The sequence below is a fragment of the Mesoplodon densirostris genome, chromosome 9, assembly GCF_025265405.1.
Source record: "Mesoplodon densirostris isolate mMesDen1 chromosome 9, mMesDen1 primary haplotype, whole genome shotgun sequence".
Lineage (NCBI taxonomy): Eukaryota > Metazoa > Chordata > Mammalia > Artiodactyla > Ziphiidae > Mesoplodon > Mesoplodon densirostris.
The window spans coordinates 98,872,388-98,891,434 of NC_082669.1; the positions used below are offsets into that span (position 1 = coordinate 98,872,388).

A 19,047-nucleotide genomic window follows, 5' to 3' on the forward strand; every position below is an offset into this window, starting at 1 on the left:
ATTTATTTATTTTATTTTGGCCTCACCTTGTGGCTTGTGGAATCTTAGTTCTCCAAACAGGGATCGAACCCAGCCCTCGGCAGTGAGAGTGCAGAGTCCTAACCACTGGACCACCAGGGAATTCCCTATAAAGATTTTTTTAAAAATAACAGAATTTAACATTTTTCTGATAGCAGAAAACTTAATCTAGTCATATTCTCAGTTACTTTAGGTTTTGTTTCTATTTTGGTTTTGGTCATCATTTCAGATTTTAAGTCAGTCAATACAATATTCATTCTCCCTTCTATCTAGGGCCAATTTGAAGATCCGAGGCCGTAATAGGGCCATGGCATATGTGGGAGAGACACTGGGTCCTTGGGCATCCTTGGTTTACAGTGGCATACATAGAATGTGCCTTGCCTCCATTGGTTCTCGACAGCTGACATCTCTCCGGAAGCCGCTGAGGTAATGCAGGACAGTCTTTGGTCCCTGCACACTGCATCCTCCTTGTCCTAACAATGAAGCCTCAAGTCATCCAAGCCTTTGGACTACTACTGAAGGGACAGCAATCTTTACTTTGTTCCTTTAAAGCTATAGGAGATTGAGCGAAGGGGTAATCTCAGACTCTTCTTGTCCAGACCTGTGTCACAACCTCTGAGAGTTCTACTCAAAAATAATTTTGTTAAACTTCCTTGGAAGTTCAAGAATTTCCATCCACCTTTTAAGGGGTGGGTGTGAGAAATCCTCACCAGCATCTAATGCTCTTGCTGTCCTTGCAGACTCCCTTCTCTTCCAGCACAGGCAACCTGTATCTCCTCTCTCAGAAGTGGTGATAGAAGTGGTGCTGGTGAAGTTTAGAAAATGACAAGCCATCCAATTAGGCTGAAGTTTAGAATGGGTATGGGAAAGCAGTAAGGATCAGGCAGGAAGATCGAATGAGGCTATCAGGCAGGGATGAAATTGTGGAGAGCCTTGGGTGCAGTGGGGAGCCAAAGAAATTATAGAAAAAGAGAGGGCAATAGAGAGAGGTGTAATTAAGGAAGAATAAGAGTGTGGATCTCTGTGAAATATTTTTGCAAGACATTTGGGAGGACAATATAGAGATAAGATAATTGTGATTAAAAAACCTAAAACAATAAATCCATTTTCTGGACTTAAAAAACCCCAGAAGCCGTATATATTTGAACAAAGTAAAACATGATTGTTTTAATTACATGAGACTAGGAAGTCTAAGAATATGGAAAATAGTTTTCTCTAAAACTGATTATCCATGATGATTTGAGAAACTGAACTATGGGTTGTATTAAATTGCATGGAATTCTCTCCAAACAAGCCTCCCCAATTTACCTTTTATTCTTTTCTTCTCCACTGCCATCATCTGAAGGAATACAAGGCACTTGTCTTTCGTCTGCTTGAATCCTGTATACCATCTCTACAATGAGTTATTAGCATATTAAAAGCATTACTTTTAATACAGAATTTGCTTTCCTACTATATGAAGATTTTCAAGGTACAGCTACAAAAACATAGGGTACAGAGGGAAGGGCATTTCAAAACAAAGGGAAAAGCTTGTGCAAAGCAGGGAAGAGTTAAAATTGCTGGAGCATAAAGTAGTGAGAGCTTCAGCTTGAGAGGTGTATGGGGATGAAATTTGGAGGGATAACAGGTGGGATAAGAAACTTGTTGCTCTGGGCTTCCCTGGTGGCGCAGTGGTTGAGAATCTGTCTGCCAATGCAGGGGACTCGGGTTCGAGCTCTGGTCCGGAAAGATCCCACATGCCGCGGAGCAACTAAGCTTACTGTGAGCCACAGCTACTGAGCCTGCGCGTCTGGAGCCTGTGCTCCGCAACAAGAGAAGCCGGATAGTGAGAGGCCCGCGCACCGCGATGAAGAGTGGCCCCTGCTTGCCACAACTAGAGAAAGCCCTCGCACAGAAACCAAGACCCAACACAGCCAAAAATTAATTAATTAATTAATTTAAAAAAATTGTTGCTCTAAAGCTTTTCCTGGACCATCCACATCACAATCAGGAGATGCTGCTAAAATTGAATATAGGGAGGGGTCCAAGGATCAATGTCTAAGTAAATTTGCCAGGTGATTCTTACGCAAACTAAGGTTTAAGAAACTACTACTATACAAAATAAATAGCCCTTGAATATCATTAAGAAGGAAAACTTCACTCTGGAGGCCTATGGAAATTGGATTTAAGGATCTGTTTGGGAAAGAGGCTGCTAGGAGAGGAATAATTTGGGAAAGGTAAGGTCTTGAGGGAGAGCTAGGATGCCTAGAGTTTGCCCTTTGGCCATTTTTAGAGTGAAAATATGTGTAACTTCTGATATAAGTGTGGGGTGGGGTTGGGGGGGATGAAAAAGAATATTTTAGAATTATTTGGCTATCAGTATTGACATTTATTTCTATTTCTTGTAATGATGCCATGTTTATGCAATAAAACACTTTCAAACAATCTTTATATATTAACTCCTTGGAAAATGAACCATTTTTATTCACTTAAAAAGCAAATCACTGACTTTAAAAATTAATTTCCCCTTTTTCATTGGGGAAACCCTTTAAAAATTCCCGACTTGCAAGAGAACCTCCCCTCTTACTCTTCATGCTCGCAATTCATCAGAGAAGAGTAAATTCAGGTGGCAAAATCCATGCCTCCTCCACAACATCTTTTCTACACAACATTCTCCCGTTTTTTATAATTCTTTCCTTTGCTTTTTACTCTCTCCACTTCGTCATCCTTCTACCCTCCCACCATATCTATTCCTCCTACAGGACCCCTGTCTGCAGTAGTAAAATGAGTTTTTCGTAGCAGTTGCTTAATTTACAGTGTCGGTTAGACACAGTGAAACCCCGCCCCATAGGAGGAGCTAACACAGGCGGACCGAATTAGGTGGTCGATCGTTAACAAATGAACCCTTAATCTTTTTAGAGGAGCCAAACACACACAAAGGCCCAATCAGAGGCCGCGGTTCCAGGAGCTCGGTGGGCGGGGCTGGGCAAGCTACCTCCCACCTCCCAGCCTTCCACAGCGGCCGTCCGAGCCTCGCGGGCTTCCGCACGCCCCGCCCCCCGACCAGGCGCGGCGGCTATTGGGCGGCGCACTCCTTGCAGTCGCCTCGGTTGCTGGGAGAGGGAGGGAGGGAGGGGGCGGGGCCTGAGGTGGGTCCGGGGGCCCGAGAGAAAGGCGGTTGGCGAAGCGGACGGGGCGCAGCCTCTCCGGTGCGAAGAGCAGTCCCCACTGACAGATCCCCTTCTTCCGGCCGCGCCACCCGGGAGGCGGATCCCCGGGGCCTGAGGAAGCTTCCTTGGCCCGGGCCTCCCTCCCTCTCCTACGAGTCACCCGGGCGGCCTGGGAGGAGAAGGAGGAGAAGGAAGTCGTCGGGGGTGGCGGCGGGCAGAGAACCTGCTCCTCCTTTCCCGGCAGCGGCGGCGGGGGCAGGACAATGGAGGTGGCTGTAGAGAAGGCGGCGACGGCGGCCGCGGCGGCTTCGGCGGCGGCCGCCGGGGGGCCCTCGGTTCAGCCGAGCGGGGAGAACGAGGCCGAGAGTCGGCAGGGCCCCGACTCGGAGCGCGGAGGCGAGGCGGCCCGGCTCAACCTGTTGGACACTTGCGCCGTGTGCCACCAGAACATCCAGAGCCGGGCGCCCAAGCTGCTGCCCTGCCTGCACTCCTTCTGCCAGCGCTGCCTGCCCGCGCCCCAGCGCTACCTCATGCTGCCCGCCCCCATGCTGGGCTCGGCCGAGACCCCGCCGCCCGTCCCCGCCCCCGGCTCGCCGGTCAGCGGCTCCTCGCCGTTCGCTACCCAAGGTGAGAGGAGGGTGCGGGCGCGGTAGGGGGTGGGGAGCCCGGGCAGGCCGGCGCCCTGGAGCGGCGCAGCGACCCGCTGTCATGTCGCCGCCGCCCGGGGTGCGCGGCGGGGGAGGGGCGAGGAGGGTCTGTGCTGCCGGCGGTGACATGGAGGGCCCGCGCGTTGTGCGGCGTACCGCGCGCCCCGCGAGCAACTTCCACCGGCGCTGTAGACTTGGCTGCGCTACTGCTGCTGCTCCCCAGCATTCTCCCCCCGGGTGCGTGGCCCATGCAACCCGCACTTTTGAAAACCTCTGTCGGAGTCTGCTGTAGTCTGTATCTCGGGTCCTTTGACGACTGCATCTAGTTAACCGCTGCCCTCTGCCTCCCCAAAGCTTTGTCCAGGTCCATATGATCCTAATCATCTTGTATGTACCCATGTTATTTGAGCTGGAGAGGGGGAGGGAGGGATAAAGATGAAGTGATGGTGACTTTCTTTGATGATTGATTACAGATTGGATGCCGTCTATTTTTCGTCTTGCATGTTTTGGGTTATTTACCTTGATGAGCCCCCAGTTCTCTCCTCTCCGATGCGGACAAAGGAACTAAGAGACGGTGTTTTGTTGTCCTTCTCTTTCGGAGATTTTATTTTGAGACTGTAAATGGTAAAGAGAAACAGAACAAAGTGATTTGGGGTGCCGCATTTTCTTGTATTTTGTGGACAGCAGCTGGAAATGTTGAAGTTACTGTTCTCTTTGTGGTGTTTGTTACTGTATAATGAGACTTTTGACAGGTAGTTCCCATTGCTAACGTTAACAGGTTTGAAACACTTAAAGTAAGCACAGTAAATTGTTTCTAGTAGAATAATTGAGGTTTTAAATGTTTATACTGCAAATATTTGAGCACCTCCGTTTAAAAAATACAAAGTAAGTGGAAGTAATTCGTTTTTAATATATACTGCCTTTTTTAAAGGGACTGGTTGATTTAATTAGAGATAAAATGCAGATTAAACAGTTGAGCTAGGTCAAAGAACATATGAAATTGATGCTTTTAAATAGGTTGTAGTGTTAGATTCTTGATTTAATTATATGTTAGGAACAGTGTCTAGTTGACAGAGACAGTTTTCCGTGGGTTTCTCTGTTTCTGCAGGTCTTACCAGGGGAGGTACTGACTGCCCTTTGTTTCTGTTTTTAAAGGATGTTTATATAAGGAAGAGCCTTGGAAGGTAGAGATAGTGTCTTCCACCAGAGCAAAGAATAGCCATGCATGTGGTGCAGTATAATAAAGATAGATGTCTCCTTCTGGAGTGAAAGGCAGGCATGCTTATTGCCCGTCATAAAAGATGAGGGTTCCCTAGGCTTAGGTTTCCTCTTGTGCAACACAACCCATTGCCTGTGCAAGCATCAACTGCCCCTCTTCACCTTGCCAGGTGGGAACTGGGCCTCTGGAAACCAGTGCAAAAATGTTGACACTTTGGCTTATATTATTACTGGAAGTAACAAACTGCCCTTTGTATCTGACCCACAAGTCTCCTGTCTTCAACCAGCATCCATGGTAAGCTACTTTGTTAGCTTACAAGTTGGGTAAAATCTTCACGCTGATTTGCTCTGACATGGCCCACCTGTTGGCAAGTTAGTACAGGTGAAACTTAAATTTTAGTTCTTAATTTTTAGACACGTTTAAGGGTTTCTTTTATTTATATTTTAAATGATTAAATGGACCAGTAGCCAATTAGGAACTAAATTTTGCATAATTCTAGAATTAAGATGTATTGTGTGCCACGTCATGACATTTAGATCTGAATGAATGAGAACGTGGGTAAAAAAGCTCTGATCCTCAACTCTGAGGCAAGTTTGCAATTATATAGAGTTCTCAAAATGTTCCAGTCTCCAAATATTTTTTATCTTTGTGTTTGTATTGTAAGCAAGTGTTCAGGAAAGCATTTAAATTGGAAGATAATGTTTTTGTTTTTATACTAAGAAAGAAGAAGCCTTTGTTAAATGATACTTTCACATACATCTCTAAAAAATAGTTAGGGCTATCTTCAATAAATTAAAAATACTATCCTGAGTCTTAATAACTTGAATATTTTCTCCCTTCCTCTCTCCTTGCAAACTTATTTTAATACTAGCTGTAACAAAAGTTTAGGCAATATATTTCAGAACTACACTTGACCCTTGAACAACACAGTTTGAACTGCAAGGGTGCACTTATACACAGATTTTTTTTCAATAGCAAATACTAGAGTAGTACAAGATTTGCAGTGGGTTGAATCTGAGGATGCGGAACTGGTGATAGGGAGGGCCGACTGTAAGTTATATTCGAAATTTCAGCTGCGGAAGCGTCAGCACTCCTAACCCCAAACTTGTTTAAGGATCAACTGTAAATAAATAGGGTTCATTTGATTATCTCTGTTCTTCATTCTCCTAATGAACTTGTGGGTACAGGCATCATAGGTCAAACTACAGTACCTTCAGGAGCTAAGCAAGTAATTGAGATGGAGAACTAAGAGCCTGGGGTAAAATAATAGGGAATGGTGGGGAGTGAAAGGAAAGGGGAGCAAACTGTACGCAGCTCCAGCAGATGGTCCTGTGATAGCGCAGGGCCAGGGTTGGAGGATCTTTTATTTATTTATTTTTTAACGAGAAGTCTGAAGTCTGGATTTTATGTAAGGTTTCTCTAGTATTAGATATTGGCAAGTAATTAAACACACACACACACACACCCCCCACACACACACACCCCACACCCCACACACCCCACACCCCACCCCCGTTCTGTAGGCCAAACAAAACAAGTTTTGTTGAAGCCACATGTGTTGCAATTATACTCTTTTAGATTTAGATAGGGGTTTTCAAATTTTAGCTCTACTAGAATCACCTGGTATGCTTGTTGAGAATCTAGATTTCTAGGCCTCTCACCCCAGACAGCCCAATATGTCATAGTTGTAGAGTTCTAGAGTATAATCATAAACCCTAGTTTTTTTTTGGGGGGGGTGAGTTTTTTTTAGCTCAAGCTGTATTATATTCCAAAGTACAGTTGATCAGAGAGGATTCTTTAGAAAATTAAAAATTCAAGGTGTAATGTTCTCCACAGTATCAGACCTAGTTTCCTTTTCTCTTAAGTACTTTTTGCTGCTCCCTTTGTTATATCCTAAATGAACTTTATAGAAAGCAAGTCTTTTTCTAACACGTATTTTTTACAAAATCAACATAATGGTTTGCCTGTTTTAAAGAAGAAACAAAGCTAACTTATAGCAACAAACATATAATTTGTAAATGCGTAGACACAATTACACTGGCCACCAAGCCTCCATTGAGAACATTGGTTTAAACTTTTGTAAGGCTACCAGTTGGAAGGAATGAGGGTGAGTGACCACAAGCTAAAGTTGGTTTACTACCTCAGTCCTGACTTTCATTTTCTAGTATGCAGTAATGTCCAGGAAAGGGGGAAGAGCTTAGAAAACATTTTCTTTAGGTACATATTGGTACATGAAGTGAGGAGACAAACTGATCTTGGAGAAATGTTACAACATTGTGCACTATTTTGTAGTGTGGATGTACTGTTCAGCCAAAGAGTAGCAAGCTCTAAGAGCTATTTTTAAAGAATACTGAGAGCACACTTTTGAAAGGGGTCAAGGGAGAGTAAAATATGAGTCCATCAGTTCTCTTTATTAACTGGCAGTCTGTAAGATATAACTATCAATTCTGGGAGCTGATTTCTTTTGGTTCTTGGAGAAGGGTATTAATCACATTTCGAGTACAATATATAATGACAAAGGATTTAAGATTTAAGATCTGTATACAATATTCACCTGTTGATGGAAGTTACTATTGATTTCAGTTTGGGGTTGTTATGAATAAAACAGTTATAAATATTTGTAGACAAGTTGTTATGTGAATGTTTTCATTTCCTTGGGTAAATACTTAGAATTGGAATTCCTTGTCTGTGTCATAAGTGTATGTTTACCCTGGTGTACCATTTTGCGTTCCCTCCAGCAATGTATGAGAGTTCCCATTAATGTCCTCACTAATTTGGGTGGTAGTCTTTAATTTTAGCCATTCTAATATGTTTGAAGAGGTATCTCATGATTTTAATTTTCATTTCCCTGACGCATAATAATGGGCATCTTTTCTTGTGCTTATTGGCTATTCTTACTTATTTTTGGTAAAATTTCAGTTTAAGGCTTTTGTAGATTTTTAAAACTAGGTGATTTGGCCTGTTACTGAAAAGTAAAAATTTTTTATATATGTCCAGTTTCCTGGCGCTCGTCTACATACATATAGTGCAGGTATTTTCTTCCACTCCTTTTGCTTGCTTGTTCATCTTCTTTTTTTCTTTTTTGTTTTTTTGCTGCACCATGCGGCATGTGGGATCTTAGTTCCCCGACCAAGGATCATACCTGCGCCCCCTGCATTGGAAGTGTGGAGTCTTAACCACTGGGCCACCAGGGAAGTCCCTCATTTTCCTTTTCTTTTTTTTTTAAACTTTCTATTTTATTTCAGAGTATAGCCAATTAACAGTGTGATTGTTTCAGGTGCACAGCAAAGGGACTCAACCATACATATGCACGTATCCATTCTCCCCCAAACTCCCCTCCCATCCAGGCTGCCACATAACATTGATGAGTTCCCTGTACTGTACAGTAGGTCCTTGTTGGTTATCCATTTTAAATATAGCAGTGTGTACATGTCCATCCTAAACTCCTTGACTATACCTTCTTATTGATGGTGTCTTTTGAAAAGCTGAAGTTTTAAATTTTATCTAGTTTATAATTTCTTTTTCTTTTATGGTTAGTGATTTTAGTGTTCTAACAATTCTGTGCCTACTCCAAGTTTACTTAGATTTTTCTCCTGTCTTTTCTTTCAGTACTTTTATAGTTTTAGCTTTTATATTTAGACCTGTAATATATTTTGGGTAATTTTAGTGCTAGGTAAGGATTGAGGTTCATGTTTTTAACCGTATGTTAAAGCACCATTTATTGAAAAGAGTACTTTCCCCATTATATTACTTTTGGCATTTTTGTAAAAAGTCAGTTGAACATATATGTATGGTTCTGTTTCTCTACTCTCTATTCTATTCTATTGATCTATTCATTCAGTACTAATAATTTTTTTTTTAATTTAGCTTTTTAAGCAGATTTTGAAATTGGACAATTTTGTTCTTTTTCAGAATTGTTTTGACTCTTTAAAGTCATTGCATTTCTTTACAAGTTTTTAGAATCGAATTATCAATTTCTACACAAAAGTCTGCTATAATTTTGATTGGAATTGCATTGAATCTAGATATCAATTTGGGGAGAATGATCTTAACGATATTGACTGTTGCTATCCATGAACATGTTTTATTTCCCATTTATTTAGATCTTTAATTTCAGTACTCTTATAGTGGTCTTGGGCAATTTTTGTTAAGTTTATTCTAAAATATTTTATGATAATGTTCTTTAACAATATTGAAATTGGTGTTTTAAAATTTTTCATTTCCAATTACTTGTTGCTAATATATTGAAATACAATTGGCTTTTGTATATTGATTGTATGCTACTCTCTTGCTAAATTCAGTTATTAAATCTAGTAGTTTTTTGTAGATTCCTTAGGAATTTCTACATAGACTATCATGTTACTTGCAGGTAGTTTTACTTGTTTCTTTTCATCCTTTATAATTTGTGACATTTTCTTCCCTTATTACACTAGCTAGGACTTCTGGTAGCATATTGAATAGAAGTTTAATTTCAGTATTAAACGAGAGGTGACATCCTTTTTCTTATTCCTGATCTTAGGGGTAAAACATTGAGTCATTCACCACTAATATGTTAGCTTGTTTGTTTTTTATAAGTGCCCATTGCCAAAATTAAGAGGTTCCCTTCTATTCCAAGTGTACTGAAGGTTTTTTTTAATCATGAATGAATGATAAATTTTGGTCAAATGCATTTTCTCTATCTATTAAAATGATCATATGGTTTTTCTCTTTTTTTTTTTCTGTTGCTGTGGTGAATTACATTGATTTTCAGATGTTAAACCAGTCTTGAATTCTTGGTGTATACCCCCCTTGGTCATGATGTATTATCCTTTCTGTGTACTTCTGGATTTGAATTGCTAACACTTCAAGGGTTTTTTTTGGGGGGGGTTGTTTTTCTTCATGGGGAACATTGGTGATTTGGTTTTCTTGTGTTTTTATCTGATTTTGGTATCAAGGTAATACCTCAAAATGTGGTGTGAGGTTTTCCCTCCATCTCTATTCTCTAAAAGAGTTTTTGTAAAATTGCTATTAATGCTTCCTTAAATACTTGACAGAATTCACCAGTGAATCCACCTGGACTTGGAGTTTTCTTTACGGGGAACGTTTTGATTAGGAATTCAGTGTCTTTAATAGAGATAGGGCTATCAGATTTTTTGTTTCTTCTCAAATCCATTTTGGTAAATTGTTTGAAGAAAATTATATGATTCAGCTAGTTTGTACATTTACTGGCATGAGTTTGTTCACAATATTTCCTTATCCTTTTAGTGGTTTCAGGAATTGAATGATGTCCCCTCTTTTGTTTCTATATGTAATTCATATTTATTCTTTTTCTTGCTTACTATTACTAAGGGCTTATCAACTAACTTTTGGCTTTGTTAATTTTATTTATTGTCTCTGCTTTAAAGGTACAATTTTTTCTCTAAGCAAGTGTTAGCCACCTCAAACAAATTTTGTGTCATGTTTTTATTAACATTCCATTAAAAATTTTTTAAATTTCTCTTGTGATTTCTTCTATGACCAATGGGTTGCTTAGAAGTGTGTTAATTTATAGGTATAAGGGGGATTTTCTAGATAGCTTATTTCATTGTAGTAAAAAAATGCTCTGTAGGGTTTAAATCTTTTGAAGTTTATTGAGACATTTTATATTCTAACATATCATCTATTTTGGTGAATGTGCACTTAAAGAATTTAAATTCTACCGTTGTTGGGAGTAGTGTTCTGTAAATGTCAATTAGGTCAAGTTGGTTGATAGTGTTGTAAAAAAATTATATTTTTATTGTTTTTGTTGTTGCTAGGTTTGGTTTTTTGTTTGTTTTAAAGCTGTACATATTTTAAATTTATCTATTTATTTTAGGCTGCATTGGGTCTTTGTTGCTGCGTGCAGGGGCCACTCTTCATCGTGGTGCGTGGGCTTCTCATTGCAGTGGCTTCTCTTGTTGCAGAGCACGGGCTCTAGGTGCACGGGCTTCAGTAGCTGCGGCACGCAGGCTCAGTAGTTGTGGTTCACAGGCTCTAGAGCACAGGCTCAGTAGTTGTGGCGCATGGGCTTAGTTGCTCTGCGGCATGTGGGATCTTCCAGGACCAGCACGTGTCCCCTGCATTGGCAGGCGGATTCTTAACCACTGCACCACCAGGGAAGTCCCTTTGTTGTTGTTTTTGTTTTTGTCTGCTTGTTCTATCAGCTATAGAAAGAAGAATGTTTAAATCTTCAATCATGATTGCTGATTTCTCTCTTTCTTGCTTTAATCCAGTTAGTTTCTGCTATAAGTATTTCGAAGCTTTGTCTTACTGATGAATTGCCTGCCCTTTTTAACACTACGAAATGTTCTTCTCTATCATTCATACTACTATTTCATGACCTATGCATTGTCTTATATTAATATAGCTACCAGTTTTCTTATCTTTGCATTTAAATTGTTTATTTTTCCATCCTTTTACTTTTTTTTTTTATTAGTTTCTGCTTTATAACAAAGTGAATCAGTCATACATATACATCTGTTCCCACATCCCTTCCCTCTTGCGTCTCCCTCCCTCCCACCCTCCCTATCCCACCCCTCCAGGCAGTCACCAAGCACCGAGCTGATCTCCCTGTGAGCTGATCTCCCTGTGCTATGCGGCCGCTTCCCACTATCTATCTACCTTACGTTTGGTAGTGTATATATGTCCATGCCTCTCTCTCGCTTTGTCACAGCTTACCCTTCCCCCTCCCCATATCCTCAAGTCCATTCTCAAGTAGGTCTGTGTCTTTATTCCTGTTTTATCCCTAGGTTCTTCATGACATTTTTTTCCTCAAATTCCATATATATGTGTTAGCATACGGTATTTGTCTTTCTCTTTCTGACTTACTTCACTCTGTATGACAGACTCTAGGTCTATCCAACTCATTACAAATAGCTCAGTTTCATTTCTTTTTATGGCTGAGTAATATTCCATTGTATATATGTGCCACATCTTCTTTATCCATTCATCCGATGATGGACACTTAGGTTGTTTCCATCTCCGGGCTATTGTGAATAGAGCTGCAATGAACATTTTGGTACATGTCTCTTTTTGAATTATGGTTTTCTCAGGGTATATGCCTAGTAGTGGGATTGCTGGGTCATATGGTAGTTCTATTTGTAGTTTTTTAAGGAACCTCCATACTCTCCATAGTGGCTGTACCAATTCACATTCCCACCAGCAGTGCAAGAGTGTTCCCTTTTTTCCACACCCTCTCCAGCATTTATTGTTTCTAGATTTTTTGATGATGGCCATTCTGACTGGTGTGAGATGATATCTCATTGTAGTTTTGATTTGTATTTCTCTAATGATTAATGATGTTGAGCATTCTTTCATGTGTTTGTTGGCAGTCTGTATATCTTCTTTGGAGAAATGCCTATTTAAGCCTTCTGCCCATTTTTGGATTGGCTTGTTTGTTTTTTTGCTATTGCGCTGCATGAGCTGCTTATAAATTTTGGAGATTAATCCTTTGTCAGTTGCTTCATTTGCAAATATTTTCTTCCATTCTGAGGGTTGTCTTTTGGTCTTGTTTATGGTTTCCTTTGCTGTGCAAAAGCTTTTAAGTTTCATTAGGTCCCATTTGTTTATCTTTGTTTTTATTTCCATTTCTCTAGGAGGTGGGTCCAAAAGGATCTTGCTGTGATTTATGTCATAGAGTGTTCTGCCTATGTTTTCCTCTAAGAGTTTGATAGTTTCTGGCCTTACATTTAGGTCTTTAATCCATTTTGAGCTTATTTTTGTGTATGGTGTCAGGGAATGATCTAATCTCATTCTTTTACATGTCCCTGTCCTGTTTTCCCAGCACCACTTATTGAAGAGGCTGTCCTTTCTCCACTGTACATTCCTGCCTCCTTTATCAAAGATAAGTTGACCATATGTGCGTAGGTTTATCTCTGGGCTTTCTATCCTGTTCCATTGATCTATCTTTCTGTTTTTGTGCCAGTACCACACTGTCTTGATTACTGTAGCTTTGTAGTATAGTCTGAAGTCAGGGAGCCTGATTCCTCCAGCTCCGTTTTTTGTTCTCAAGATTGCTTTGGCTATTCGGGGTCTTTTGTTTTTCCAAACAAATTTTGAAATTTTTTGTTCTAGTTCTGTGAAAAATGCTAGATGTAGTTTGATAGGGATTGCATTGAATCTGTAGATTGCTTTGGGTAGTAGAGTCATTTTCACAATATTGATTCTTCCAATCCAGGAGCATGGTATACCTCTCCATCTATTTGTATCATCTTTAATTTCTTTCATCAGTGTCTTATAATTTTCTGTATACAGGTCTTTTGTCTCCTTAGGTAGGTTTAGTCCTAGATATTTTATTCTTTTTGTTGCAATGGTAAATGGGAGTGTTTTCTTGATTTCACTTTCAGATTTTTCATCATTAGTGTACAGGAATGCCAGAGATTTCTGTGCATTAATTTTGTATCCTGCTACTTTACCAAATTCATTGATTAGCTCTAGTAGTTTTCTGGTAGCATCTTTAGGATTCTCTATGTATAGTATCATGTCATCTGCAAACAGTGACAGCTTTACTTCTTCTTTTCCAATTTGGATTCCTTTTATTTCCTTTCTTCTCTGATTGCTGTGGCTAAAACTTCCAAAACTAAGTTGAATAAGAGTGGTGAGAGTGGGCAGCCTTGTCTTGTTCCTGATCTTAGTGGAAATGGTTTCAGTTTTTCACCATTGAGGACGATGTCGGCTGTGGGGTTGTCATATATGGCCTTTATTATGTTGAGGAAAGTTCCCTCTATGCCTACTCATCTTTTACTTTTAACCTTTATATTTAAAGTGTGTTTCTTGTAGAAAGTGTATGGTTGTGTGTTGCTTATTTATCCAAGTTGTAAAATTTTGCTTTTAATTGTTTAATTCACTTACATTTTAAGTAATTTATTAGTATGGTTCAGTTTAAGATTACCATCTTTTTATTTATTTTCTCTTTGTTCCTGCTGGGCCTCTAGTATCTTTGCTACTCTCTCAATCCCTTAGCAGCTGCTCTCTTGTAGACTTCTGGTAAGTCTCACTCTGCACATGCATGGTAGACTTCAGCCAAGAATTTGGGGAAACCCTACATAGACTATTGGCACCCTTCCTCTGTGCAGTTCCCTTCTCTCCAGTGCTTATCTGTTTCACAGCCCAAATTTTCCTCTGGCTCCTAAGCTGTGTTCTGCTGAGCCTCTAGTTCCCTGTACCATGGTCAGGATATAGTCCCCAGGCAAAGAATCAAGATATTATAGGGGCTCGCTTCCTGAGTTTATTCTTCCCAGTTGCATATAGTTATTCATGTCAGGCAAGCTTGTCTTGGTATTAGTTTCTCTGTCCTGGTGAAAAGTTTATGTCCGAAGACCATTTTTTAATCACACTGCACTTTTGTCATATACTCAAATGTGGGTAATCAGCAAACTTTGGTTCTTAGATCCTTAGATTTGTCCCTTTAATTTTTCTTAGAGACCGCACCAATTTATCACCTAGATGCACACATCTCTCGTGGCTTCCTGTTACCTTGACCCCTTTCTCAAATTTTACATGCATTTTCAAGTATGCACTAGACCTAGTCTCTAAAATGGGATGTGTGCTGCATTATGAAATAAAATTCTAGTGAGGTGAGGGAAAACATTAGAACTTATTTGCATAAATTAAGCTGGAAAGTACTTGATGTGTAGATTGTTGTGGTCACATGAATAAGCATGTTAACTGGCTACACTGCACATATTGTACACAAAGTATCCTGAGGGAGGAGTCAGGGCTGCTGCAAGTCCAAAAGGTACCTTTGTGTGTGTTAGAAATAAGCGTGGCATATGTAGCCCCGGGGAATACATGGCTTAGCAAATGGAATGCGAATAATCCTCATTTGCCCTCTAAAATTAGGCAGTCCCTTGTGCTGTATCTGAATGGGTCTCCCCTCATCTACCCACCAAGTTTAAGTGTGCTTAGAGCCCTGGAAAATTGGGACCTAGAACTAGGAATAAATCTTCTCATAAAAGAAAAGAACAAAACTATACACAGCTGCCCTGGAGGTGATGGGATTTCTCTACTGCAGACTCCGTTGTGGTTTTTTTTCTCCCACAAATTGTAGCACAATTTGGATAAGTAAGTTTATGGATTTTCACATCTGTTTTTAACTAAAATGACAGTCACAAGATTGAAGATCATGGTAGGCCATTACCAGGACCCTAAGTGAAGTTAGGGTCTAATCTCCATTCCTAGAGAAGTTCCATATGGATGCCACTCAAAAAATCCCCTCGAGGGGGCTTCCCTGGTGGTGCAGTGGTTGAGAGTCCACCTGCCGATGCAGGGGACACAGGTTCGTGTCCCGGTCCGGGAAGATCCCACGTGCCACGGAGAAGCTGGGCCCGTGAGCCATGGCTGCTGAGCCTGCGCGTCCGGAACCTGTGCTCTGCAACAGGAGAGGCCACAACAGTGAGAGGCCCGCGTACTGCAAAAAAAAAAAAAAAAAAAAAAAAAAAATCCCCTCGGTTTCAGCAGTCTGGAAAGTCCCTAAATTATAAGATGTAGGGCACATGTGCAATAGCCATAAAAAATGATCACCCCCCACATCTATGGTCAATTAATATTCCACAAAAGAGTCAAGAATATACAGTGGAGAAAAAGTCTCTTCAATAAGTGGTGCTGGGAAAACTGTACAGCTGCATGTAAAAAAAAATGAAATTAGAACATTCTCTTAATGCCATATACAAAAATAAATTCAAAATGGATTAAAGACCTAAACATAAGACTGGATACTGTAAAACTCCTAGAGGAAAACATAGGCTGAACACTCTGACATAAATCGTAGCGATATTTTTTGGATCTGTCTGCTAGAGTAATGGAAAAAAAGCAAAAATAAACAAATGGGATCTAATTAAACTTAAAAGCTTTTGCACAGCAAACGAAACCATAAACAAAATGAAAGCACAACCTACAGAATGGGAGAAAATATTTGCAAATGATGTGACCGACAAGGGATTAATTTCCAAAATACACAAATAGCTCATACAGCTCAATATCAAAAAAACAAACAACCTGATCAAAAAATGGGCAGAAGACCTAAATAGACATTTCTCCAAAGAAGACATACAGATGGCCAAGAAGCACATGAAAAGCTGCTCAACATCACTAATTATCAGAGAAATGCAAATCAAAACCACAATGAGGAATCACCTCACACTGGTCAGAATGGCCATCATCAAAGAGTCTACAAATAATAAATGCTGGAGAGGATGTGGTGAAAAGGGAACCCTCCTACACTGTTGGTGGAAATGTAAATTGGTACAGCCACAGAACAGTATGGAGGTTCCTTAGAAAACTAAAAATAGAGTTTTACCATATGATCCAGCAATCCCACTCCTAGGCATATATCTGGAAAAGACGAAAACTCTAATTTGAAAAGATACATGCACCCCAATGTTCATAGCAGCACTATTTACAATAGCCAAGACATGGAAGCAACCTAAGTGTCCATTGACAGATGACTGGATGAAGAAGATGTACATATATACAATGGAATATTACTCAACCATAAAAAAGAATGAAATAATGCCATTTACAGCAACATGGATGGACCTAGAGATTATCATACTAAGCAAAGTAAGTCAGAGAAAGACAAATACCATATATCACTGATATGTGGAATCTAAAACATGATACAAGTGAACTTATTTACAAACAGAAATATACTCACAGACATAGAAAACAAACTTATGGTTACCAAAGGGGGAAAAGGTGGGGGGATAAATTAGGTGTTTGGGATTAACACATACACACTTCTATATGTAAACTAGATAAACAGCAGTGTCCTACTGTATAGCACAAGGAACTATACTCAGTATTGTGTAATAACCTATAATGGAAAAGAATCTGAAAAAGAATATATATATATTTTATATATATATATAAAACACTGAATCACTTTGGTGTATACCTGAAACTAACACAACATTGTAAATCAACTATACTTCATTCAATTAAAAAATTATAAATTAATTCTTTTTAAAAAAGTGATCCCAATTCTAATTAGAAGTGTAGAGATAGTTCCATTTAAGTCTGTAATCAGGGTTGGGTACTGTTGGCTTGGTTCTTACCCAGTTTAGGAAAATACAGAAAACTGAGCCCAGAGAAATCAGGGCTGCTCATATTTAATGACTTCTTCAGTGTTTTGTAGGGGGATAGATACTTGCATTCTTGACACCTGAATATGCAGTCAATGGTGGATTAGCACGCAAGGAGATCCATGTTCTATAGAAAGCTTGTAACCTTTGCTGCCTCATTTTGTGTTTAATTTTATCAGGTGTATGAGTTGATGGAGTTGTGATTTTTCCCACCAGGCTTAAATTACTTGAATCTTTGAAGTCTCATATTCAGCTGTGATAAAGATAATGCTAATTTTGCAAGCATAGCAGCATAGAATGGCAGAACTGATCCTTTATAGGCTCTTCATCAGTCTTATTATGAAGTTCAGCAATGATTAACTAGGTCTAACAAGAATTGGGCCTAAAAGTTTCAAAACTAATAAGAAGACTCTTTGAAATTGATTGACGTCCTCTATGTTAATGAACTGTGCCGTAAGTGTATATCACATCTTGGACCATTAGCCAGTAACGGTATGAAGTTTTCATGATTAACAATACATCTAAAAGCATGTATTTCATTCTTTACAAATATATTTATGTGATTTACTATGTACAAGACACACTAGTACTTTAGCACATGTACATAATAAATATATATGTAGGGTGCATGTTCAGATATTTGTTTAAAACAACACGTGAACATATAAATATCAGCTGAATTGCCTCAGTGTTTTTGCATGTTTACCTAGTCTTTAAAAACATGTTTCAAATTCTCTTCTTTGAAGTTGCAAAACAACCCTATTCCTCAAAGAACTACCGGAAGATCTTTGGTTATGGATAAATAGTCTCCCTGGGATCTCTTGACTATATATATTCAGCCTTAAGCATAACCAGGAAGAGAGCCTATGGCACATGAGATTCCTAGTGTCTGTCTGTCTCTGTACTGGTATATGTTGATTTACGTTTCTTCCTGTCCTCATCAATCTTCTAGACGTGCTGTTCAAGTTCTCCCACTTCCCTCACCCTTCCTTTTTGGTCTCCTTGTTGTCTTCCCTCTGTTTCCTTCCCTTCTACTCTTGGAAAGTAGAGTGTGGAGATCACCTAGGACAAACCTTTAGGAATTTTTTTTTTTTTTTGGCTGCGTTGGGTCTTCGTTGCTGTGCACGGGCTTCTCATTGCAGTGGCTTCTCTTGTTGCAGAGCACGGGCTCTAGGCACGCGGGCTCAGTAGTTGTGGCTCGCAGGCCACAACTCTTTGGGTAGAGAGATAGAAGGGAAAACCATATTGGGGTGGGTGGGAGGTAAAGAGATATAGATGGAAAAGTTTACCAACTCTGTTAAAAAAAAACAAAAAACAAAAAACAAAAAAGTTTGCTTCTGAAGGGAGGGAGGAAAGGGATAAGGCAGTACCTGGGGAGAAAAAAATAGGAGTTGAGGAATATTTCTTGTTTATTTTTTTGTGAATAGGAAAGGCTTAAGCATGTTTATTATTTATACAATTTTTAAAGGTCACTCTTCATTTACAGTTATTACAAAATATTGGCTATATTCCCTGTATTGTACAATACATCCTTGTAATACTATCTTACACTCAGTAGTTTGTACCTCCCACTTCCCTATCCCTATATTGTCCCCGACCCCAAGTGGTAACCACTAGTTTGTTCTCTATATCTGTGAGTCTGCTTCTTTTTTGTTTTTTCACTAGTTTGTTGTATTTTTTTAGATTCCACATATAAGTGATATCATACAGTATTTGTCTTTTTTTTTTTTTTTTCATGCTCAAAATACTTTTACTGATATGTACACAACCAAATGAGTTTTGAGATTGCTACTAGAGATGATGGGTCACCACTGAAAATTTTGGCCAGGGAAATGACATGATGAAAGGAGAATTTGGGGAAAAACAATCTAAAAGCAGTATAGGGGTTAGACTGGAAAGAGTAGATGTTGAAGTTAGAAAGACTAGTTAGGAGGCTA

General features: G+C 39.7%; 1 protein-coding gene across 2 annotated transcripts in view; it reads left to right on the plus strand.

The window, feature by feature from the left end:
- Positions 1–3,193: 3,193 nt before the first annotated feature.
- The window catches only part of TRIM24 (tripartite motif containing 24), a 96,494-nt gene continuing 80,640 nt past the window's right edge, over positions 3,194–19,047 (plus strand). For both annotated transcript variants that reach the window (XM_060108160.1, XM_060108161.1), the window contains exon 1: positions 3,194–3,794. In XM_060108160.1, coding sequence (XP_059964143.1) covers positions 3,431–3,794 — 364 coding nt within the window. In that variant the 5' untranslated portion in view covers positions 3,194–3,430. The remainder of the gene's footprint in view (positions 3,795–19,047) is intronic.